Source organism: Tinamus guttatus, unplaced genomic scaffold (genome assembly GCF_059628265.1).
Source record: "Tinamus guttatus ecotype Peru unplaced genomic scaffold, ASM5962826v1 Tinamus_guttatus_pri_ptg000180l, whole genome shotgun sequence".
NCBI lineage: Eukaryota > Metazoa > Chordata > Aves > Tinamiformes > Tinamidae > Tinamus > Tinamus guttatus.
In genome coordinates this window covers 150,771-178,190 of record NW_028288714.1, presented here as the reverse complement: position 1 = coordinate 178,190, position 27,420 = coordinate 150,771, and the positions used below count along the sequence as shown (strand labels likewise).

Below are 27,420 nucleotides of genomic sequence, written 5' to 3'. Positions count from 1 at the left end.
CTATTCTTTAATTACCAAATCTTCAATATTTTTAATTCTGCTGCTCCTTTCAGGAGACACTAACAGCTAGCAAGTCTGGCAGTAAAAGTAGTTTCTTATTCTGAATGGGGGTGGGAAGGAAGGAAGTGATTTTTTTTTAATGGCTTAATGTTAGGGGAAATCCTAATGTTCTCGGCCAAGTCACCCTGCAGCCAGAATACAGCACTGCCAGTTCAAACTCTTCAAAGGCAGTTCAACAAAACTGCTTCTTGTGAGAACTGCCAGCTCTCCCAATCCAAATTTGCTTCAGTGGATGCCAAGGTGTTTCATTTATGTTTGGTGAAAATACTCCGTGGTTCTACTCTGAAAAGCAATTAGATAAAACCGGCAGTATTTCTACTGCAAAGACCAGCTTCTTCGGTATACTCAGACTGACATAGCTATGCTCTCTAGTAGCTAAAATATACTTTATTGCTTCATGTTTCTGTGTGCCCTCCAAGCACAGTTCTGAGTTAGAGGGGGGACATTATGCCTTTTTGTCTGCTACTAGCAGAATTATTCAGTAAATCTCACTATAAGTCTATCCAGCGCCACCTGCGCAAACCAGGCAAAATTCAGTAGGGTTGTGAGACTGCTAACAATGGAAGAAACAGGGCTATATAATCTTTATCATTAGGCATATAACCCACTTAAAACATGGAATCTACTGTAATTTACAATCTATAGCACTTGTAGGAGCAAAATAAGTTGACTGTGTCGATATATTTGCATGGCATGCTTAGATTTCTGGCAGCCGGCAACTTATGTTGCGAACTGTGATGGAGAGAGCGGTTTGGTAAGCAAGGACTGTTATGAAAACATGTAATTCAATAAAATCATTCTCACTTACAATGAGGGTCACAATAGATTTACAGTAGGACACTGTCAACAAATCTATAGATAATTGGAGGGTCAACTTTTCATGATAATAAGCAACCAAAAACATTTTAAAGAGGGAGAGAGAGAGAGAGAGAGAAAAAGACACTATCTAGATAGCCGATATTTTAGAGAACCAGGAAGTTTCTCCCCCATTTCAGACTCCATCTTAGGAGGCTGGTATTTTTACTTCCTGCACAAACTCCTGCAGCGTTTCCTCGCTCTCTTATTTGAACTTCGACAAAATAGTTTTATATGAAGATCTTCTACGATGTACAAGGCAGTGACTTGTATCTATCAGTTCAGGGACCAAAATTGCCTGAAAATCTTCAATACTCCTGTATTTGCCCTCACCTAGTTCTTCTCTTCTGGTTGTTAGTGTTTAAGGGTTGGTTGAGTCACCAGAAGTCTGCTCAGCTCTGTTGCTCTCTCTTTTAAGGAACAATGAAAAAGAGTATGTAGACACAGACTACAGAAAGGAATCTCAGCTGTCTTTACCACACTTGTTCGTTCCTCCTGACTTGGCCGCTGGGGATGTGTGCAAAGATGCCTTTTTTTCTCCTGCTGTAAATACACCGAATCAGGTTGCACCATTTTAAGTCTCTTGGAGCATCTTCCTTACGTTCATCTCAGTTCCCCATAGAGACACATTCACAGAACCTGCCATGGTGCCAAAGTAGAATCAGTTGTTGTTTGCTGTCTAGACCTAGAATGTGATGGCAGATCATGCTGCTTACTCCAAATTCATCTAACCTTAGAGTTGTCATGCAGTCAACGAAAAGGAGGAGGCCTTTTGGATCTGTGTACTTTGCCTACTACATTCTGCTAACTGCAAAAAAAACCTAGGAAGTTTTATTAAAGTCTCAAACCTCTTTCCCAACAAAACAGATTTCAATTTTGGGAAGAAGTGTGCTAATCTGCAATATTTAAAAGAAATTCTACTCATTTCAAACTGTAAAGTGGATTCGCTTTAAGTCTGTTGAATCGGATTGCATAATGCATGCTGTTATACGTTCCTACTTTATTTACTAGGCAGTCTAAATAGTACTTATGTTACATGGACGACACTATTTAGGTTTGCTTGCCAAAGCAGTGTCTGTGTTGACAAGTAGCTTCATTGTAAGAGTTTTAAGAGAGGAACCCGGGCAATGAAACAATTGAATTGAAAAAAAAATAGTGTGCTTAGAATTGAGAAAGGTGTGAGACATCGACTTGAATTTGAACTGATTTTCATTGCAGGTGAGAAATAAGTCCACTCTCTTTTCCACAAATGAAAAGGAAATTGGCTGAAAAAAGAAAAGGAATTGGAAATGATTTATCTTGAAATAGGTGCTGAACACTTGTGCCGCCATACTCTGAAATGCCAAGATGCTGAGAAACAAGTGCAGCAACAGACTTTTTTTAAGGTAGGCATTGCTTTTAAGTTCTTGGAAGAAATTAGTGGCTCCGCTGTCTGCAACACAAAATCTGTCAATGTATCGTAATCATGTTAATCATTTTATATGATCAATAAATTTTAAAGTGTATCTTCTAATTGACTTGTATTAGACAACAGAGCATTAGAATGTAACCCTGGTTTCCTCTGTATTTGACTTTAGAAGTGGAAAAACCTGGCAAATCAGATTGTATACCAATTAGAGTGTCAGTGTTACCAATTTCCACAATACCTTTAGATGTCTCCACACTGACTCACAGCTTTTTCAACAGCTGATTTCTTGACACATAATCAACTGATTTTGTTACATGACTACAAGCTATCCAGAGCATCAAAAATATATACAAAGTACTCTTTTTCATGTATATTGTCTTCCGGTTTACCCATCGCTAACACTGCTGTGATCAATTTATTTGCATATAGTAACCAGAATCCTTATATTTGCCACACATACATTAATTACATATCTATGTATATATTATTAACAGAAATAATTTTCCATAATTGTCACAGTTTCTGCAAAAAAAAATTGTCAAAGATTGCCACAGGATGTTTGTATTCTGAAAGGGCTTGTGTTTATTTGCTTGTAATTTTTTTTCTTCTCAAACACTGATTTTCTGTAACATTCTTTCAGGTGTATCCTTGTTGCATCTGTATGTATTTTCCTTAATACCTGCAAGCTGACTGTGACTTCGTTTGCATGCTGCTTTGTAAATACTTAATGTGCACAGGTTTCCCACTGAAAGTCTCTTTTCCCAGGTAATGCTGTGACCTGGCACTGTTCATCACCAAAACCCACAAAGTTTCAAAATCAAAACGAGGCTTTTCTTCGTAAGATCAAGTGGCATGCTCCTCTGCTGCTTCATGTGGTTTGTTTTTGTTTGTTTTTTGTTTTAATATTCAATCAGAATCCTGATCACAAGCTTTATTCCCTTTCTTTCCCTGGAAAATTCAATATGCCTCAAAACTTCTTCAAAATTTCCTTCATCTGGGCGAGTTGAAAAGAGTTTATGCACTTCAAGCACCACTGTGAATGTAATGTTATGAAATAAAGCCTGTAATCACTCAGCTGGCCGACAACTTCCCCACTTTTATGTCAAACATGAAACATGGCTTGGCCCGTGCTGCTCCTAAGCTGCCTGTGAGCCACGTGGCAGCAGCTTGGGCTCTGAGCGCTAGTGCTCTGAGCACACCTGCCCTCACCATCCTCCACTAATCCTCTCAAACCTCCACGATGCCCATGGATGTGAGCTTGTTTATAGCACCCTGTCATTCCTTCTTCTTCGCACATGTGTGGTAACGGGGCTTAATCTTGCTAAAAACTTCAGAAAAGCAATGAGCCGCTGAAATGACACCACTGGGTTTCCCAGGGAATAGTCCCTGTTCCCCCAAACTCTTTTTTTTTTTTTTTGTTCGTTCTGGGCCTGCTTTCTGACTGAGTTGTAAAGCGTTATCCTGCCTCAGAGACACCAAGGCAGTCAGCATCAGTCCTGATGAAAGAGCTGTGCAGGGAACAGAACAGACCTGAGAGTCAGCGTGCACTGCTTTTGTTCTCCCCTGTAAATTAAACCACCATTTCTTCCAAATTGAAATGCAGCATTAGGTTGAGAGACCTTGTTTGGGGCACTAGCTGGAGCATCTGATTTCCTAAAAGCCAAACACTCTCCTTGTCCTTTCCCTTTTTCCATATGCTCTGACTTCAGATGTCAGCAAGTGCAAGCTAGTGAAATTTGCAGACAACAACAAGCTGGGAGGAAGAGTTGATTTGCTTGAGGGTAGGAAGGGTCTACAGAGGGATCTGGATAGGCTGAATCAATGGGCTGAGGCCAACTGTATGAGGTTCAACAAAGCCAAGTGCTGGGTCCTGCACTTGGGTCACAACAACTCCATGCAGTACTAGGGGCTTGGGGCAGAGTGACTGGAGAGCTGTGCAGCAGAAAAGGATCTGTGAGTGTTGGTTGACAACCCACTCAACATGAGTCAGCAGCATGCCCAGGTGGCCAAGCAGGCCAACGGCCTCCTGCCTTGTATCAGGAACAGTGTAACTAGCAGCAACAGGGAAGTGATCATGCCCCTGTAATCGTTGCTGATGAGACCACAGTTCGAATACAGTGTTCAGTTTTGGGCCCCTCACTGCAAGAAAGACATTGAGGTACTGGAGCGTGTCCAAAGACGGGCAATGAAGCTGGTGAAGGGCCTGGAGCACCGACCTTATGAGGTGTGCCTGAGGGAGCTGGGATTATTTAGTCTGGAGAAGAGGAGAGCCAGGGGAGACCTTATCGGTCTCTACAAGTACCTGAAAGGAGGTTGTAGTGAGGTGGGGGTTGATCTCTCCAGAATAACTGTCAACAGGACAAGAGGAAATGGTCTCAAGTTGTGCCAGGGCAGGTTCAGGTTAGGTAGTAGGAAAATTTTCTACATGGAAAGAGTAGTAAAACACTGGAACATGCTGCCCACGGTAGTGGTGGAGTCACTGTCCCTGGCAGAGTTCAAGACACCATAATGATTCTGTGATTCTATGATTCTATGAAATATCCATATTATCCAAATATCCAATGACCAATCAAAACAGGAAAGATGAGAAGAGCAGCCAAACCACTAGATAAGGTTAGGTGAGAAGATAGACACTCTTTAACAGAAATAATTTTTAAATATTTACAGGTCATATTCTGGATGTGTATCTGTGAGTGGGAAGGAGAAAGGGAATGGAGAGGAGGCATATTATAAACAGGTTCAACAGCATATTATGTTAGATAGCAAACCTTCTTTTACAACACAATGAGATTAGAATACAACACTGTATAAGAGGACTTTAAATTCAATTATTCTTTAGCAGCTTCCACAAATCAGTTTATATTGATCTTCTGAAGTAATTTAAATTCATCAATTTATCAAGTAATTTAATCAACAAAGTAATGACAGCAAAGACATATGCCACAAGCTTCAATCAGAACTCTGCTGACAATCATACATTTCATTTTTTACTTTTTTTTCCAAGAGTATGAAAGAAATATACTGAGGGACAGTTTTATAAATTGGTATTGGAAATATGGACTTGCTTAAAGTCAATGGTGTACATGGATTATCTAGTTAGATAGCTTAGTGATATGAATGATGTAATTCACTTGGCCAAGCAATAATACAATCATTTTTGCAATATCAGGTTTAGGCTGTATCTCTGCAGGCATTTCAAACAGGGCTCATTTCCCCTCTACAGCTTACCACCGGTACCTCCACTTCTCTTGAGAACATGCATGTACTGTCTTCTACACAGTGAGTATTTCCAGAACACTGTGGTAGAGGGCATCTTGCATGGCAATGTTCATCAGCCACTAGATGAAGCCTTGTCCAATATGTGGTTCCTATCACACTTCAGCTTCTGATTCAGAAAGCGCCAGTTCCTTTGGCTATATTCACTTCACTTCTAAATGCCCCTTCCAAATCAACATTTGCAGCAAAAGCCGACTGCCAGGCAGCATGCTCACTTTCACCACTGCTGCCAGCAGGATACAGTGCCTTCTATCTACAAATTCTTCCTTCTTTTTTTATTTTTTCTCAACTATTGCTTGCAGAAGAGACCTTTCAACCTCTTTACCCAGTGCAAAATGAGATGACAACCTTGCCATTCATCCTCGTAATAACAAAGACCTTTGGCACCCTGCAAATATAGTGACACTGGCTCCAGCAGCCTGGTAGTGTCCTAAAAACGCTCTGGAAATGGTCAATGACATCTTAATGGTTAAGAATCCAGCATACCTCATCGCAGAAGGAAGCAGAAGAAACATTAATCATAGAGAAAGAGCCTCTAAGTAAAAAAGGCCAGAGAAAATGGAGTAAGACCCCGAACAGGTTGAATAAAGACTTTTGTCCCTGGAAACCATAAAAGATCCTGCAGCACAGCACTGCTGATAGCAGCACCACAGTGCTACTCAAAAGCTGGTACACTGGACAAGAATAGAAGAGTGTCACACACTTTGTCATGGAAACTCAGTGTGAAACCAACCAGATGAGTACTTTTGAAGGAGAGAGCACAGGCAGATAAGTCAAAAGCCAAGAGAAAAAGTAGTTTGTACCACATGTCATCTTGGAAAATGTGAGGACTAGCTAATGAAGAAGACTGAAAAGCTCTGAGCTGCAGTACCTACCAGATCACCCTTTGTCTCTCTGCCCGTGGAGGCTGGGGTCTGTCCTCTCTGAAGGACAGCTGGCTTCTCTGAAGGGCAGCATCCCTCCATGGAAGCAGTGTGCTATGGCCTGGAGGTGGAAACCTGGTGCTGGGTATTCTGCTGACCTCCTCTTACAAACTGTCTCCCCTTTCTGCCCTCCTCTGTAGTGACAGAGGCTTCACCTTGACACTGGCAGATTCTCCTAGGCAGATGTTAACGAGATGCTTAAGAACATCTGTAAGTTCCCCCAGGGGCACTGTGCAGTATGTCCTCCAAACCTTTTCTGTTGTTGTTGAAGAAAACCTGTCACTGCCCTGGCTCCTCTGCCTTTGCTGTAGCCAACTGACAGGATGTTGGAGATCTGCCTATCTTTCCCAAGACAAATTCATAGCCATACATCCATTTTTATATATACTGAGGATAGTTAGGGTGTCCATTGCCAAAGGTGAGTGTTGCTGATAATCCTGTTTCCTTGCTGTCTCCCTGACTCTAGTGGCAATAGGACAGGAGTTGCAGCAAATAATAGTGATTTTTGGCAGCTGTTCTTAGTGGAGCCACCCTGGGGTAGAAGACTGTGCCTTTGCCTCCAGCACTGACAGTGTTGTTCCTTGTGCCCATGCCAAGTGCAATGGGATCTGAATATGGTAAGTCGACCCGGCTATCAAGTCATTTTTCTTTTGCTCCAGCATTGGAGAATTCAGCCAAAGAAAGTTGTTTGAACATCTCTCATTGTGAAAATGCTGGAATGGGATGCCTATGTAGCAGCAAGTAAAGGCAGTCAGCTATTAAGAAGAGCTAGTTAGGTATTTGGCTGAATTAATCTATTTTCAATCGGATAAAGCACATCTAGAACATTTGTAGTACAGGTGGTAGGTGCTAGCACAGTAGGTACTGTGGTATCTAAATGCAAACAATACTGGATCATAAACCAAAGCAGTCATAAATTTTAAAATGCTGTATAACCTGCCTAATTTGTAAAATAATAAGTGATTAGCATGATGTATAATAATGACCAGTTTTACTCTAGTAAAACTAGGAATTAGGCTGTGATAGGCTTTTATGTAATTAATATTTCTTTTGTGCTTTTTTTTTTGGTGGTGGTGGTGGGGTTTTTTTTGTTTGTTTTTAAATGGGGTTTTGATTTTCAGTCTGTGCCACTTCAGAAAGATGTTTGAAAAATATTTGTTCAATATTTACTTTAACAAATAGCAAAACTTTAAAAATATCATTTCCAGATGATAAGTTCTTTCTATCATTCTAGTCAAGATCCATTAGAAAATTCAGATGCCAAGGAAAAAATCATATTATTCCTTTTTAAAAGTTTGAAAATCCAAAAGTAAGGACTTTTTGAATGATGCTAGAACTATGAAACAAGATAACAAAATCCAAAGAAGCAAAACTAAGGTTAAAGACCTTATTCATTTTGCTAAAGGGTACCCAGTGTTCTTATACATAGTCCTCATAATGAGGCACTGATGGGATGTTCTTCCAGGGGTGAGGAAAGATAGCTTAGTAAAATTGTCACTAAATTTAATACGAAATATGTGTCTCTTCTTTGTACAGTCTTTTGGGTGCACTGAAACACATAGCAATAGATTTTGAAGACCACTGTTGTTTAGAAACACTGAATTGTTCCATGGATATGCTGTCTTTTTTTCTTCTCCTGTTTTTCTGAATTTTCTATTTTAGATGGCGTACTTCCAAGTTTTTTCAGGCAAGGTCAGGGACAGACCTTATAAATACTGCTTGAAAGTACAGCCTAATATTTTCCTCATAGAAAAAAACAGTTTTAACTTAAAAATGTCTATCTCTTATTATTTTTCAAAAAAAAAGTATTTGGGATATAGTAAAGTGTTTGGGATAACCAAAATATGTTTTTCATTGCTTTCTTCATGTATGTTTTTCACTGTGGAGGATTGTTTGGTTTAACTGACTTTTATTCTACTTCACTTTCTGGGATGGGATGGAATACCTATAAGGGCTATATGATTTTAAGCTAGAGAAGCCCCGCAAAAAAAATGCATAAAAGAGATCCTAAAAGGAATAAACAAAATTCCAAAATAGTCTATTTGTAATATCGCTGTTTGAATATTGTGTATTATTTATGACACTTCATGGGCCTATTAAATTTTATGTGTCATCGTATTACAGCAATTCAAACTATTTAAGTGTTTATAGTTAGCCCTTTCAAGCAAAAATAATTGATAAAAAAAATAAAGCTTTAAATATAGTCCATTAACTCCTCCTCACTGCGAGCATTTACAGAACAAGATGTTGTGGGGTTTTTTTTCCCAAATATTAATGACAGTTAAGAAAAAGAGCAATACAAAAATCTCTTTCCACACAATTTAATTATGCATATTTTTATGGACGATGCACATCTTTCTGGATTAGCTAAAATCAGTGAAAGCACTCAAGAACATCCAGAAATTTCATGATCTTTCTTTAACTGTTTGGAAAACTGATTCCACTAAAATTAGTATGAATTATAATATAATTATTGCAATATTGCATAATTGTTCCAAATTATTGCATGATTATATTAGGTAAAAGAATCATGAAGTAATAAAATTCATCACTTAAAATTAGGAAATGACAGAATTTGTATGAGCACTTTTAATCATTTTTTTGTTGTGATTCTAGTATACTTATACAGTTTTTAATATCATGGTCACATACTCCTTTTTCATCCAGATCCCCAAATCATCAGTGCCCAGAATATACAATCAGCAGCTAATCAATATTCCTTTTCATCTCTTCTATTCAGTATTAATCGCAAACACCACTGATCTTCTGGGATTCAAGAACAATAACTTCATGTAAAGTCTGGAAGAAAGAGTTTTAATTACAAAACCTTCCTGCCTTTGCCCTTTCCTTTATTTCCTGTTCCCTTCCCTGCTTTACTCCAGCTCCTGTCAGGAGAGCAGGAGCTGGAGAACATGTTCTTCCCTCCAGACTACATTGTCCAATGAACATCAAGGCTTCACACGCCAAAGAAAATACAACTAACAGAGGCTCCTTCCAAGCAGCTCCTTGATCCAGCACCCAATCCACATTGGGACACACTTAGGGACATGAGTTAGCAGGCACGGTAGTGATGGGTTTACAGTTGGACTTGACTATCTTGAAGATCTTTTCCAACCATAATGATTCTATGATTGATTCTATGATGCAGTGATCACACCAGGAAAAGTTGGACACACGCAGCTGAGTTTGGTCCCAGAGCAGGATCTGGACAACCCTAACAGAGACAGGAGCAAGATGTTGACAAACCACAGTGAATGACGCAAGTGTTTCCCTGTGGGACCCTGCCATTCACCAATGCTCGAAGGGAGCAAAAGGTATTCTTACACGGGAGATGTGGGGATGATCCACATCAGAGCTTTATAAAACTTGCTGCAATCTTTCCTTGTCCTTCCCTCGTCTTACTGTCAAGAACTGGCAGCATGACACAATGGATGTAATAATTTAATACAACTTATCAAAAATTAATATACTTGCTTTTTTTTTTTACAAAGTTCTTGTGCATTCATTAGCCTCAGTGGAGAGTTTCCTTGCTGTAGCTCAGAGACACAGGCCTGTGGCTACACAGGCTGAGCCCAAAGAGAGACATGGAACAGAGCTACAAGGCCCTTTACAAAGGAACGGGCTTTTTTACCTGCTACCCAATGCATATCAATTATGTAATTTAATCATACCCCAGAGGGCTGTGCTGCCATCCAGAGGGACCTGGACAGACTGGACAACTGGGCAGTGAAAAACCTCATGAAATTCAACAAGACCAAGTGCAAGGTTCTGCACCTGGGGAGGAATAACCCCAGACACCAGTACAGGCTGGGGACTGACCTTCTGGAGAGCAGCTCTGCAGAGAAAGACCTGGGTGTCATGGCAGACGACAAGTTGACCATGAGGCAGCAGTGTGCCCTCGTGGCCAAGAAGGCCAATGGGATCCTGGGGTGCATTAAGAAGAGCGTCTCCAGCAGGTCGAGGGAGGTGATCCTGCCCCTCTACTCAGCCCTGGTGAGGCCACATCTGGAGTATTGTGTCCAGTTCTGGGCTCCACAGTACAAGAGGGATGTGGAGCTGCTGGAGAGAGTCCAGCGCAGGGCTACAAGGATGATCAGGGGCCTGGAACATCTGCCCTACGAGGAGAGGCTGAGGGAGCTGGGCCTGTTCAGCCTGGAGAAGAGAAGGCTGAGAGGGGATCTGATCAGTGTATATAAGTACCTCAAGGGAGGGAGTGCAGAGGATGGTGCTGGTCTCTTTTCAGTGGTGGCCACCAACAGAACTAGAGATAATGTCCACAAACTGAAATATCGAAAGTTCCACAGGACTTAAGGAATTTTTTTTTTAACAGTGAGGGTGACAGAGCCCTGGAACAGGCTGCCCAGAGAGGTTGTGGAGTCTCCTTCTCTGGAGATCTTCAAAACCCGCTTGGATGCAGTCCTGTGCCACGTGCTCTAGGTGACCCTGCGTGTGCAGGGGGGTTGGACTAGATGATCTCTAGAGGTCCCTTCCAACCCTAAGCATTCTATGATTCTATGATTCTATGAATCTTTTTTGGATTATCTTGGACTTGTCAGCAGCTTATATTGTTCTTGTTTTGCACAATGCTGTTCTCTTAAGCCTCCATTGTGTTACAGATGAATGTGCACAATGTGCACACACACAAGTCTGTTAAAAACCTTCTCTTTTGATTCATAAAAAGTATCGACCTGCTACTGTACTGAGTCCAGATGACACATAAATGGGTATATACAGAGCTCAGGAGCACAGAAGTGAGCTGACAGACATGTCAATACACACAGTTGGCATGTATGTCAATACGTGTATGTGAACATAAATAAATATGCGAATAGTTGTACAACCCATGTATCTCCAGTAGATTATGCAGAATAGCACAGACTAACACCCTGGTATGGAGATGAGATATGATGCTATGTTTATCAGTCGGCCAGTAGAGATACAAATTAAAGGGGCTGAAACTGAAATAGGAAGAACAAAGGGAAAGAGAAATTGCAACTTGAGACAGTGTGGCACTGCCCTGCTGACCCACAGAGCTACAGTAAAGAGAACAAGTTGTACATTACTGGAAAGAGTCTTGAACTGGGAAATCATGCTAGGTAGACATTGGTGGTCTTTCCACACCACAGATCAGAGTTACGTATTAATATATATTAAATTTGAATAGAGATATCCCTGCAACATATTAGACAAAATCTGTTAAGTATATTTAAAGATATAAACATACATATAATAATATATACTTACAAATACATGTACCATTAAAAAGTACGCACAGTTGACTCTTACATGAACATTTGCACATCCATATTTCCATACATTGCTTCTCTAAAGCTCCAATAAATATTCACCATGATGAAATTCAGTTTTAAAACTGTGGAGATTGGTTAGTGCCTAAGCAAGCCATTATTTGCTGGCTCATAATCATCTTTTCTGTATATTAGAATCACTGATGCATTAATTGCTTGTCAAAATTTGAAACAGTTCACGAGTCACTGAAGATAAAGAAATATTAATGAGCCAATTTCAACAGAATTTAGGTCTTCTTCTAAAAGCTGAAAAAAATATTGCATGTCAGAATTAACTCTTGATATTGAGTATCTCGGCAAATTTGAAATACACTCAAGGCACAGTCAGCAGATCAGAACCGACCAACTAGATCACTATGTTTCAAAGGATCAATGCATCATTCTCTTATCTGACAGAATGACAGATCAAAGAGAGAAAGATTGATTGGCGATAAAAGAGAAATTATGTGAAAGATGCCATAGGGTTAATGAACAGCCTGAATACATAGTCCTGACCCACATTCATTTGGAATGAAATTTTCTTGTTAACTTTTACAGTTTGAAAATGATTCTGTATGAGAAGATCTTAACCTAAAAGCATTACTGCAAACACCTGATCTTAAAACAAACATACTGACTCCAAACATCACAGGTTTAAAAAAAAAAACTTCTTTAATCTTCTTTATATATTTATTTTTAACTTAGAAAGCTAGCCTCAAATCACATTTTCATGATTTCTTTTACATGCATGAACAAGAGTGTAAGCATACTCAGTGGCATTGTGTGCAATGTTAGGAAAAAAAATGTGTTTTTTTTACTACACAATCTAAAAAGCTGCTGATGTGGGAGGAAGAGAACAAAGGCAAAGATTTTTCAGGAATATCAAAATAAAGCATCAATCATATAAATCTAAATCAAGTTAAATTTTGTATTAGCCTAAAAGGATGGAGAAAGGAGTTTTCTTCACCCGTTAACTTTTTGTTAAAACTGAATGAAAGATACCATGTCAGCAAATTCAATTTTTCATTTTGAAAGAACCAAAATGATAGACTGAGAGACTATAAACCTGGGGCAATGCCTGTACACTCTTCAAAATCACAAAGTCTAGAAATGTCATGTAAGAAGTTTCCAATCTTTAAACAGATATTAATCTTGAATTTGTGTATTAGACTTACCACTTGCATTTACCTATAGCTCTGCCTATTTTTTTAAATAATATTTGTGGAAGTAGTTTTTCATCAAATAGATAGATAATTTACATTCCTCTTGTTAATATTTTAAGCTTCCAAACTTACTGACACATACCTGTGTTCACTCTTATCCAATAAAACATAAAGTAACAGCCCTAAAATTAAACTGGAAACTTTTTAGTACATTTGTTAAAAATAAAGAAGGTAGAATGAGCAGAAGTTTCCACTGACTTTTTCAACGAAAACAAAACTCTGATAAAGCTGTGGTAAAATTTTTCAATGTTACTTCAAATGTTTTGATGATTCACATAAAAAAAATACACACATGAAAAATAGGTTTTCATTTTGAAAAAGTCTTTTCTGAAAATGCTACCAAAATGTTGAATCCCCACTTGTTGTTAAACTTGTGAAGAGAATACAAAAAATTAGCCACTAATGCACGTGATTAAAATAAAAACCGACTGTGCTGGAGAAATACATTGCCAAATGCCGCTTAACACAAATGTGTTCATCAGCATAAAAATGGCCAAGTCATTTTTGTTATCATGGTTACTTTTCTAATTTTATATATTTACACCAACCATTGATTTAAGATAACTTCTTACCTGCTCAGATAATTCTGCGCCATTGATCTGGGCTTGTATGAGAGCATCGTTAACGAGTGAATGAAAATTTAAAAGCACGTGCTCGAGATCGTATGTCCCATGCATGGCGCTTGAGAGCTCTTCCAGGGACTGAATATATCCCCGCCAGTGAAGATCCACTTCTGCCAGGTTCGCCAAGCAGCCCCGAACCACGTTGAGGCAGTAGCCCATGCACGGCTTACTCAACGTCAGCCCTTGGCAATGGGGGCAGTACTGCATCCGCAGCAATGCTCTGCTGCAGTCCTTGGAGAAATGTAGGTGATCCGTTGTGTTGATCACTTCGATGCCCAGATTCAGAGCCTGCAAGAAAGTCCGGCTGGGCAACAGGGATCTTCCCATTTGCCTTGCGATTACTTTGGGGATGCTGCCGAAAGGCCTGATATCCCTCGTTGCCATTTGCAGGCATTCGGCATACTCCAGGGAAACGTCCGTCAGACCGGGCTTAATCATGTGGCTGTAGGCTATTGGGAAGAGGGTGTCAAAAAATCTGTTGACAAATTCCTCTGTGCTAACATCTGTGCCAAATATGAAGAGCCCAACATCAGTGAAAAACTCCTGAATGTGCGTAGCAGCCTCAAGAGCCATGTTCCTATATGCATTGCAGAACAGCGTGTTTGTGTAATTCTCAGCCAATTTGATCAGCATTTCAAAGGTTTCTGTAATAAAAAAAAAGTTAAGATCATTAATTTAAGATTAAAACCATTATCAACTGGAGTTAGAACTCATCACATAATAATAATAATATATTACATTTATCCTGAATGCATTTTTGCTAAGATTATTACTTAGTTCTTATGAAGCGATAATCTAGCCACAACCCGCAAGAACTTTTGTGTGCAGGCAATAACACTTTACAAGCTATGTTACAAAGCAATAAATAATCCCTGTATTTCTCGGCAATATAAAGAGAAATGTATGGTACACTATTAAGTACACTATTAATGTATAGTACACTAATAAGTGTAATACTATACACTAATGTACAGTACACTATTAACAGAATACAAGAAATTCTTACTGTACCTATTTGTAGCTGTACTTGTATATGCAAATACACATTAGCTCTCATATCACTTTTTGATATGAGCTGCAAAATTAGTTGTTCTTAGTCATTCTACTTCAAGTCATTCCTCTTCTCTCTTACCATTTTAAACAGATGGGTAAAAATGATATTGAACAACTGAAACAACTCTTCTGTTTCATTAAAAATGAACAGAGCAGTTCAAGAGCAGTTTGTCTTCTTGTCTTCCATAGGAAGGGGATATATTATACACAGGTGGGAACTTGCTTTTAAATGATGTTGGTTAGTCTGGCAACTGCTATGGTCAAAGTCATGGGACTTGCAGAACTGCTCCCATTAGGCACTGCGCTTGGAAACTCTCCCCAAGCCTCAGCATCTGAAATACCCATAAAGACTGAAGGGATATGCTTATATGTTGTTTTATGTGACAAGCAATGTGTAAGCATTGTGAAGGTAAACTGAGTAGCATTTATCATGATTTTTAATATACCGGAAAAGCATTATGTCCTGACTTGATCTGCTATTTACAGTGAAAAAAATGCTGGCATTCAAAACAGAGCAAAAAACTGCAAAAATCTCTGCACTTAAGTATTTCCTAGATCTGCCTGAGAAAATTGCACACCAGGGAAGGCAAAGGAGAAATATATAGATCAAAAGGAATTGACAATGAAAATGCTTAGGAACACATTTTAAACATATTGACCCATTTACTTGATGAATATGTCTTGGTAAGTTTCTTTTACTCATTCATTAAGAAAGCTAATACCTTAGCTTTAAAATTCTACTTAAAAACAAAAAGAAGGCAACTTAACCCATTTGGTGTTTTGTATATTTTTGTCTGTCCTCATTTATTTTTTACATTTCCTTTTTAAATGGGACTGTCGCTAACACTACAGTAAAGGAAGAAGTCAATACTGCCCAAACATCATTGGTAAAAACAGGAAGAATGAAATTGTGTTAATCTATGTCAGCCAATTATTGAAGCAATTTGAAGCCAGGTATCAACTCACTAGCTGAAAGGAACAGCAAAACAATTGGAATTATTTTCATCTATTGAGTAAAACAGACAAGCACATCTTTAATATATAGCTACACACAGGACTAGATGTCTTCTATTGTGATAAAAAACTTGCTAAGGTCAATGAAATGAGTCTCACTGACTTTGGTCAGTTTGAAATTGCACTTTTATGAAGAGAAAAGACTACAAAGATAAATTAAATGTGTCATACTTTCTATGCCTTCTTTGTATCCTCCAGTAAAAATAAGAAACTTGCTTATAATTCTAACTGCCTCTGTTCCTCTGTTATCTATTAACTATTAGTTTCATATTTCACATCACCATGAAGTCGACAGAAGGATTTTTCTACCTTTTTTTTATTATTCTCTTATTACTCATATAAATGAGAAAAAAAAGTCTGTTTGCTTACAGAAAAGGGAGTTACAATCAGTCTGACCTTTTTTTTTTTTTTCATTTATTCTGGTAGATACAAGTGCATACCACTCAAAATGAATTTTTCTATAGAATTCCTATGTGATTCTGAAAAGGATTTGATTTGTTTCAAAAGCCAGACACCTCAAGTTTGGATTCTGTATGGAACTAGCTTCCCATCTTGCTCAGTAGACACCTAGGTGATACCATTAAGGGTGCTCAGTTCATCCTATAAGTTGACACAGTAGTGCCAGTGCTCAAGCTCCAACATCAGCTACAATCAGCTATGTTGACTGGAAGCTCTGTGAGTTGTCTGAACCTCAACACCTGTTGCCGTTTGAGATGCCTCCCCAGATCTGAGACATTTGCGCAGAATCCCATATTGGCAGCTGAGCCGATGTGTACAGGAGACCCGTGTCTTTGTAGTGCCACAGATGAGAAAGCACATCCCCATTTCCTAAGACATCCACATAAAGGCAGCTAGTTGAAACAGCATTTTGGATGCTAGTTCGCATGTAGGCTCCAACATGTGGAAAGCTAAAATTCATCTTTTAATATCTTACTGTAAATTTTAAAAATGTGCCTCATTTTCATTAGAAGACACAAGGAATGCAAAGAAAGTACCATCTGCTGTGGGGGCTTGATCTAGTTGCCTAAATAGTATTCAATATCATTTTAGATGCCATATAGCTGCCTGCCCAGAAGGGTATGGGAATCCTGCAGGACTAGTGTCACATCTGCCAGCTTCATGTGGATGTTTTGCATTGAAAATGGTACTAGATAACTGTGTTTAGGCAAGTGAATTAAATCCTAGATGCGCACAATTATCACTGACTAAAGAATCCTTCATTTAAAAGCTTGGAGCAGCCAGAATAATAAAGAAAAAAAAAAAGAGAGAAAAAAAAAGCTCAATTGATTCTTGTATCAGATGGTTTAAAATAATAAAGTGCAAAAAATATTAAAGTCTTCTAGGAAAGTGATTATTTTTAAAGCTCTATATTCAGTCCTTTTCATGGAATTTTGTCAGTGCTTCAGACAAAATTTATTAAAGTCGGCAATGTTAGTAAAATAATGATGTTATAATAATCTCTTTAGAACGACATGAATAGTAAGTTTATGATCCTTTACAAATTTTATTATTGCTTTTTCATAGATAACAACAATAAAGTAGGTAATCTAAAATTCTGTCACAATCCATGGCTGCAGTATGCTATTACCACGAGCACAAATAGTAGATGAAAGAATAAATCATATCGCACATGGATAATCAATAGATTTTACAATGGAGTCTAAACAATAAGAAACCTTCAAAATTGAATTATGTTGCTGATGCCCCAGCAACCCACAGATGAATGGCTACAATAACTCACTGCATGATTTACTGACCATCAGTGCTGTTCTAAACAGTATGTGATAATATTGGCCAATTGTGCTTGTAACTCTGCATCATGCTGGTCAATTTAAGATTTTACATGAAATCTAATTTGCTAATCAGGTTTATTCTACTGGCACCTTTCTTATTAATTACTACCAAAACTATTTCAGAGATTTGTTTTCCCCTTAGAGAAATGACAGGCAGCAAAGAAGACCTATGTTTAGTTGGAATATTGCACAGCTCCTGTGAACGTTACAATGGCAATCTATGTCATTTACAACACTTTCAGAGACTTCAGTGACGAAGTTATGCTGGTTCAATACTGTGAGCATATCATAGGTTTAATGGGCTTCTGTATTTTACAATGCTATAGGATCTAACATCACCAATCTTAAATAATTCAACTGCATAAAATAAGTTGTGAGGTTTCAATCAGTATATATAGAAAAGACATTTTAAATACAACATAGATGAGCCGGACAGCCTTTTTTATTGTTTTTAAATGGCCACATGATTTTTAACTTCTTTTTTTTGGTTGTTCATTTTCATGCACACAGATGTTCACTGCCTCTTATCTCCATCTTTTATGAGATTTGCATGGTAAAAAATCCCATAATCCTGGGGATATCCTTTGCAGCATTACTGTGGATAAGACAAACATTTATCATTGGTGACATATAAACATTATTTTTCTTTGGCTGTACTTAAAATTATGATTTGCACACTCCTAATTCGAAAATCAGAGCTATCAACATATTAGCTGATTTTTTTCTAAAGAATAGTAATATATTTCTTTCTATTATTTTTGCTAAGAAGAATCAAAACACCACTTTAGAAAAAAATAAATATGTTCTTCTTTATTACATGTTGTGTTTACTCAGCTGATTCTTCATATCAGTCATTCTTCATATAAGTTTGCAATATAGCTTATCTTTCTAACACATTTCTAATTAATCTTAGAGAATTAATTTAGAATAAATTTCTATGGAATCATACTGTTATAAAACTGTCTGCATTTTCTGAAGTTTACCCTTCCTTCTCACGATAAATGTTCTGTAGAAGCTATATAAGAAGATGTATTGTGTAATTAACTTGTTAACTATTATTAACTTTTGAAACATTTATACTACTTACCAGAAAGATAGTCTAATATATTAAAATTACAGTATTACTTGTTGCAAAGTCTTATAATTCAGTAGCAATTCAATAGCCTGTATTATGTATAATGAATTAACTCATAATTAGTTCGACTAAGATACAGAACTTTAGTAAATTATAGCCAGACTGCTTAAAATCCCGCCTGGAACAAAGAACATATTTTATAGGAACACATCACACTGCACAGTGGATCCAGAAGTGACTGGTCAGAATTATGAAAGGTATTGACCTATAGGAAACAACAAACCAAATGACTAAATTCAAGCAAAAACTGGAAATCCTAAATAATATTAGGAATTAAATTCTGCTTTAAAAAATCTTACAGAACTTTACTAGGCTGGCGTTTACTTGTTGCCAGTTGCTGTTAGTGTTCAATGATCTAATATGTTTTCCACTTGTTTATGGAGAGTCCAAATAATCCTAAACCATCAAACTCTCTCCTAAAAATTTATAGTTCAATCAAGTGTCTTTTGCATATGTAGAGTCCTACTGTAGTCAAGAGGAAGATTAAAGTACAAGTGTCAGGTCAAGTTTACAGCCTAGAAAATAAAAGCAATTCCAAAATTGCAAAAATTGCTAAAATAAATACATCCATCCAGCCTTATCTATTTGTTTAAAGTATACACAATACAGAAATATGTACAGGTTGGAAATTTGGAATATACAAAGTAGTACAGAGTACCAGATAGACTGTAAAATCCCCATACCATTTATCATGGAAGCAAAAGGAGCTGCAGAATAAAATCTTTAAGACATATAAATTACTTATAAATCATGGGGCATTATCTGGTAAGGTTATATGGAAAACAGACTGTGTATCATTAACACATAGTTCAAAATAATCCACCTCGCACTTTAATTGATTATACAGTCACGACTGAAGTCATTGACAATAGGTAGAACAGACTAAACCTGTAGCTCGGTGGTCCAATCGATTTTACATTGCCAAGTGCTAAGGGTATGCGTAGGGATTTACGGTGATAATTACTCATAATTTCAGAATTTGTCGGGTCTTGTCTACTCCTGAATTTATTTTAGCTTGATTTTAGCTCTATTTAATTCCAGTATTATTTGAGAAACTAGCATTCAGATTAGTTGACCATGGTCTTCTGTGACCTGTCTACAATGGCAAACTACCCAGTTTTTAGGAGTTTTTTGACCTTGAAAACAACAAGAACAGATTTTGTGTGGTGTCTGGGCCAAGAATAACCACAGTATTTAAGAAAATATGAAAAACACTTCTTAATTTTCGCTTATATTCTTCTACATAAATTCTGTCCCACAAGAATACTGGAATAGTATTTATATTTATGTAGGTAAGTTTTCTGGTTTTGTTGTTGTTGCTTTGTTTTGTTTTTTCATATCCCGATTGATTTTGTTCCCACCATCTAGTTTTCCTTTTTATTATTTGCTAAATTTGTCGGACTGTTTTCTAGATTTTTCTGCTGACAGCAAAGGCATCCATACTTTTCAATGCGGGTTCCTTCTCCACATAAACAAACTCTTGTATTTTTTATCACTTCCTCAGTCAATAGTTTCTTCTCCATATTATAATTACTTTTTTTGTCTGACTTCATTTTCACTAGAGGAAGAATTTTTATGTCCACCTCATTTTCCTTCTTCCACATATTCTCCCAGGAAGCTTCTTGTAAGCTGCAAGGTATTTCACGATCATTGTCTGAAGTGTCCAAATTGCAAATCTGTGCATAACTGGAGACATTTAAGATGCCCATATTCCTTCTGAAATTCTCTTTCATAATGCTAACCCTGTCTGTGCTCATACACTCAGAACTCTACCAAAATCTTTTTGTGTCCTTTTGAACTCTCTGATTTCAAATTATTCTCTTTACTACACAGGCAAATCTTTTGTAAGCAGAATATTTGTAAATTCTGCATATATCATGGTCTGGAATATGACTGGAGTAGCAAACAGAACACAGCAGGGAATCATGCATCTGACCTCTTTTTTATCTGAACTGTTCCTGACAATTTGCTTATACTTGCATGTTTGCATTTCACCACATAGGAAGAAGAGAAATTGAAGCTCCAGCAGCAACTGCCCAAAATTTGACAATGCACCTATCAGCTAAATACCATGCCTGCATACTTGACATTACTTGTAATGCACATGAAAAAGTACCCCAGGGAATTTTTAACTCTGGGTCTGAAAATAAAATATAGTTTATTGAAAAATCTCAGTATAGAAATAAAGCTCTTAAGAAAATTACAATATTTATCATCATCTTACTATATTTACTAACACAAATAAAAATAACTGTTTTTTTAAATAGCTAATCAATTCACGAAATAATTATGGCAAAAAGTTTAAAATGTTACTCTAGCTTTCTTTCAAAATCACACAACAAAGTTGTTTGAAAATCTCTAGACACAAAATGTTGTGCATCATTTACAAAAGATTGGTAAATTGACAATAATTTACGATAGCTATTTTTACACATTTGCCATAGCAAATAGAGAAAGTGGATTATCTTAAATGTCTAAGAAGGGCATTCTTTGAAAAGGGGAGCTACAATGTAGAGCAAGATGATGCTGAGATAAGAATGCCAAAAAAATGAATGAATTAGTAGGATAAAATTCATCTCACATAACTTTAGACATCTATATGCGACAAGTCACCCGCAGCTCCCTTTAAGTGAAGGGAGAAAAATAACCACTTTTGAGGTGTGATTCATCTGTCTGACTTTAGATGTCTACTTTGGTTCAGATGAATTGTTCTCTGGAAATGCCTGTTCTTCTGCCTTGACTATAAAGTGATGTTAGAATGAATAGCTCAAATGTAGACATCTACATTCAGTTAGGGTGAATTGCTGAGAATTTTATAAGGAATAGGTTTTAAGAAAGAGTGTCATCAAACCTAATATGATACTGTGATTTGTATGAATAAAGAACCAAGAGTATCATTTATGCAAACCTTCCTTTCTTCTGAACGGCTGGGAACATGTTTTTCTTACAATGAAATATAGAATATGTCTGGTTTCTAGAGGATCGCAGGAGCTTCATGACTTTACAGGGTAACCTTTTAAAAAGTAAGTATTAGAGAATCACAGAGGAGTCACACATGAAAAGAAAGAACAAATTTAGGAAGATTGCCATAAAGCTATCATCATTAACATCAGATGAAGATTGGCCCTTATGCTTGAAAGCTTAGAGTCTGATTCTTTTTTTTTTGTTTTCTCATTTATCCCAATTTTATGCTCAACTTCAGTCAACTTGCTTTTGATTTATACAGGTACAAGCAAAATGATAATCAAGTTCTATCAGGTGCAACCTTATGGATTGATATTTCTTGCACATCAAACAAGCAAATATATTCATTTTGTAACACTGAAAATTTATTTTGACAGCCATCCAAAAGGCTGAGGAATTCCACAAGATGATGCCAACGGTTGTCACATTAACCAATCAGAGAATTCTGAGCAGTTTTATTACTTAAGATACGATCGGATGTCATGGATTTCAAAGACCCTCCAAAAGAGTTTGGTAAGATATTAAGGCATTTATTATCTTTCATGTCACTTCATATTTATTGAGAAAAAAAAAAGTGAGAAAGTAATTCACTGTTTAAAGCTTTCATATCTTCTCTGGAAACTTTAAGAACAAGGAATTCTAATTTTGTATCTGTATTATAATAACATGTTGACATTTGTCTTATGTTCCTATTTAACTACTGGGCATACAGAAGAAAAAGCATGTGCCCTTCTGCATAGCTCTGATTATAGACATTATTATGAGTGATATATGCAAGATACTGCTTAATGTAGATGATGGCAAAAACATTTTGCTTTATGCCAGATATTTCATCATTTGCTTAACAGAACGCTGTAAACAATAAGCAATGCATTTGAAGTATGTGCTTTCAAGTTTCAGACAGATTAATAAATGTACTATTTCTAACTTGACAAGATAGAAACTCTGAGGAGGTGGATAATCAGGAAGACAAATATGCCCTTTCACAATTACACAATTACAAAACAGCACCTGACAGAAAAAAAAATGAATTGGCTAGAAAAAAAGGCATATAAAACCAGTTTTATTATATAAATTTATCAGATTTAAGTGAAATTAATAAGAATATTTCAGCACTATTTCTCAAGAAGGGGACACTTTGCAGAAGGATTCACTTACACAGAAAACTTTGTGTAGCTGCCCTTCATGATAACAACTTAGGAGCACATATTGATCTGGATTTGAGCAGTCCATTCTACTTTGACTCCTTATTTTAACAAAACTCATTTCTACATTAACTCACAATCTACTCTTCAGAAACAAATATAACACATTTTAAATGATCCATGATTGCTAGTAGTTTCAGCAGTGATCTCTAGCTCCACTTGAGATTCACACACACTTTCCAGTGCCAATACAGCCAAGAACAAAAACGGATTAATCCCATTCACTTGCATTCCTTTTGTTCCTTGCTACTGACATTTTGCTATGTTTTTTTTTGTACAGATATCTAACCTTGCAACAGAAGCTCTTGAGGTGTAAAGTTCTGGGTATGGGCCATAATGTTATTTAAATAGAATGCCTTTTACCATGAAAAAAGGTAAAAACGCACTACATATAACGTTCTACAGCAATGTTCCCACACATTCTGTTAAAATAAGTGATCATATCTACAGAGGTCAGAAGCATCTGGTGGAGGGATGTTTCTCCCTATACTTTCTGTGTGAAGAAGGAGCGAATTAAGACGCCACTGTCTTTCCAAGCGTCCTCTAACTCACATGAGACGGAATGGCAATGACCAACGGAAAATCCCCAGCTGACTTTTCAGACCAGCTCTCTAGCATCATAGCACCAGAAAGCAAGGAGTCAATATCTAGATTTCTGCATGCAGTCCAAATATGTGTCCAAGATGCATCCTATTGTATGCAAAATTTGGAAGGCCTCTTCTTTAGCATGAACCCTCTCTAGTAGCAATTTTCATGAGATTTTCCCATGAATTACCATCTCATGTTTGGCAAAATGCTTCTTAATGATTACCAAAGTTTAATTGGAGCTCATTTCATGGAACCAAGAACAACAGATGTTAATTTAAATGTAAATCAAATCTGTTGTGTGATAAGTGTGAGTACTTATATATACGGATTTATGAAATTATTACATTGAGTTTGATATCTTAATGTTCCTTAACCTTCACCAAATTGTTTCCAAACATAAGAAAGGTAATTTCTCTTTTTTTTTTAAAAAAAAAAAAGCTACATTTTTTTATATTTTGAGCAATCATCAATACATTATCTAATTTTACTATACGTATTTACTGAGGAAATTCAGACTTTCACCGTATGACTATTTGCAGATGCCCTGCTAAACCCTGGTTTCACAGCTCCTGCTGCATTGGTCTCAACCTGTATATTCTAAAGGCACGTCATGGTTTTCAGAAAGGAGCTGGAGCTAATAGCTGCTGGGAAGGTGTGCTTCTTCCAAACAATAACCTCAGTTATTCCCATCCTGTAACACAACTCTGCTCTATCATGCTATAGAGCAGACTTGCATGACTCAAAAGTTTTCTGGGGTTCCTGCCCACTTCCATTTGTGTACCCCACATTATGTAGCACTGGAATAATGAAATTATATGGAAAGTCAGGGTTAGAATGGATTTGAGATATTCTCTATTTTATCCTTTAAATCCAGGGCAGTTTCAACAATGTCTGTGATCTCACATTTTAATAGGTTTGTCTAACCTATTCCTGCACACTAGATGTTGGATTAGAAATATTACAGATGCACAGTAATAGAGGGACCACAACTTCCAGGAAAATGGTTCCCATGCTTCTCTATCCTCATAAGAAGGACAAAGTATTTGCTTCTTCCTTCAGTCTGGTACTTCAGATGAGATCCTCCTCACCTACCTGCAGACATCTCCAAATGTCTGCATGACCGAATACTAAAACAGATGTCTACAACTCAGCTAATCAGTACAGAGGAATGAGGATGATTCACTTGACCTAGTTAAGGTGTCCACATGGAATATGATGAATCATACTACTCTCTAATTATAGAGACGAAGAAAGTGATTATCTCAGAGAAGATATGTAAAGGTAAGTGATGAATTACAGTCATGAAAACTGCTAATATTTCCTTTCCCTTCTTTTTTAAAATGAGCATGTCCACTCCCTTCAATTGTAAATAAGGTCTAACATGCTTGCCTGTGGTCAAAGTTAATTTTAAGCACTTCCAAAGAGCAGTCCAAATTGCCTGAGTTGTCTAAATTTCATGTTTATATGAATATGGTATCTGGTCCCAAATTCACATATAGCTGTACTAACTAAATAGATAGTGCAAAAAGGTTTTTAAGCCTATTTTGCAATAGCATGGCTTCTCTAACTCATCTTCACCTTGGTAGACATTGAGGTCTCTATATCATTTTAAATAGAAACTCTACTGAGTCAGTCCTTCTCCAGCCTTAGACTCTGCAGTTGCTTATCTCTACTTAAATGTAGAATTTACACAATTTCTTGACGAATGGCATCCCGTTATTTTTAATTCTTGTTCTATTTGCCAATCTAAACACAGGCCCTTACTGCCCTCTCTCACTTGGTAAGAGTGTACTGTTTATTCCATCATTCAACACAACAATAAACACAATGACTGTATATTTACCCAAGAACTTCAACTGAAGTGCCTGTTTTGACTTGTTCTTCTTTGATGTGATATTGTTCTGCAAGGTTTGTTTCAGCTGTATAAATCTATCAACTTTCTGTACACCATGAGCAATTATCACTGGTTGTTTAGGAACCATGGAAAAAAATACCATTGCAAGAATCATTGTGGATCAATTGGAAATATGGGATCTAGAAAACCTTCACCTACAGGGAGAAAAGATGACTATTTTTTTGGAAAAATGCACCATAGCATAAACCACTCTACTAAGCAGACATAGGTCTGTGAACACTCATATTATAGTCATATGTCTTTAAAGAAGGCACAAATGAAAAAGGACTCAGAGGAATAGTGAAAAAGGTGAAAAAACACAGAAAGCAATATTTTTATTTTTTATTTTTTTTTCTTCCGCATAGATTGTTCTCTGCTTAAGCTTAGCTGGTTTTATCTTTTCTAAATCTGTAACCAATAACAATACAATTTAAAAAATGGCAAAGTTTTGATTTCATTGTGTCTTTTAGCTGTTGGTCCAGTAGGTTGTATTTCATGCATCACTGATAATTTGCTGCTATAATCCACTAAAATCTGTAGCCTTCAATTTTTTTAAAAAAAGTCTTGGGTTTAAATTTCTTCTGGATGGACTAGTTCATATAAATACAGAAGACATGACTGTAAATTGAATTTTCTGTTAATAATGTTTTGAGATTGAGGGAAAAATAAAGTTGCTTGTATTTTTCTATTTTCTTAAAAATGACTATTTGTTGTATTATAATAATGAGACCGATTCTGCAAGAGTCGTCTTTTCAAAGTATAAATCAGTATTAATTTCACCTAACTTTAGCCATCTAAGCATTAAATGCTTGGTCTACACTAGCTATTTGGATAATCAGTGAGTTCAGATGGCCACCTACTCATATTTTCTCCCTGAAGGAAATCTATGTTCACTGATTAATTAAAAAATGCTTTAGCTGTGCAAGTCATAGTTTCCACTCAGACAGACACCTTCAAAGGGCAATTCATCCAGATTATCAGCCCTGGTGAGGCCGCATCTGGAGTACTGTGTCCAGTTCTGGGCTCCACAGTACAAGAGGGATGTGGAGCTGCTGGAGAGAGTCCAGCGCAGGGCTACAAGGATGATCAGGGGCCTGGAACATCTGCCCTATGAGGAGAGGCTGAGGGAGCTGGGCCTGTTCAGCCTGGAGAAGAGAAGGCTGAGAGGGGATCTAATCAGTGTATATAAATACCTCAAGGGAGGGAGTGCAGAGGACGGTCATGGTCTCTTTTCAGTGGTGGCCACTGATAGGACTAGAGGAAATGGCCGGAAACTGAAACATCAAAAATTCCATAGGAACTTAAGGAAAAATTTCTTAACAGTGAGGGTGACAGAGCACTGGAACAGGCTGCCCAGAGAGGTTGTGGAGTCTCCTTCTCTGGAGATCTTCAAAACCCGCTTGGATGCAGTCCTGCGCCACGTGCTTTAGGTGTCCCTGCGTATGCAGGGGGGTTGGACTAGATGATCTCTAGAGGTCCCTTCCAACCCTAAGCATTCTATGATTCTATGATTCTATGATTCTATGATTATGGCAGCCATCTACATTCAGATGGGTGAATTGCAACTTGGAGTTGCTTTTCTTACTCTATCATAGACTAAGAGGAACCTAAATGAGGAGATAGATTAAACACAAATTTAGCAAACTTTACATAGCTAAAATTAGAAAAGATTAATCCCACTCATAGGGACTGTAAATAAAACCATGTTTAGTCCTAGGTAGTTTAAATACTAAGCTTACCTACCCCATGGGTTTTCAAATTACTTTAAATAGATTTTCTTTACATTTGTAGATTGAATTAAAATATGGAATATTGTGCAATAAAGATTCCCAAAATGTAGGAATCCTGTGGGGCAAAAAATGGTAATATTTGCTCCTACTGTCTGTACTGATTTTGTCAAGCACTAATGATTTGGGCTGTCACTGACAATTTTGTTCAGTCAAATCTTGAAACACTGGATACCATTGGAGGAAAGACAAAGGAAGATATCCTTTTATAGATATCCTATTAAATGCATTCTGCCAGGTCAGTGATTTTCTATTAAATAAATCTTAGCAGCTTTGGAATTTGGCAATAATTGTATATATTTATGATTAATATGTTCATATCTAACTTCAGTGA

At 37.2% G+C, this 27,420-nt stretch overlaps 1 protein-coding gene across 1 annotated transcript in view; it reads right to left on the bottom strand.

The window, feature by feature from the left end:
• GPC5 (glypican 5) overlaps positions 1 to 27,420 on the bottom strand; it is a 632,403-nt gene that overhangs the window by 514,049 nt on the left and 90,934 nt on the right. The window contains exon 3 of the mRNA XM_088523345.1: positions 13,603 to 14,297. Coding sequence (XP_088379471.1) covers positions 13,603 to 14,297 — 695 coding nt within the window. The remainder of the gene's footprint in view (positions 1 to 13,602; positions 14,298 to 27,420) is intronic.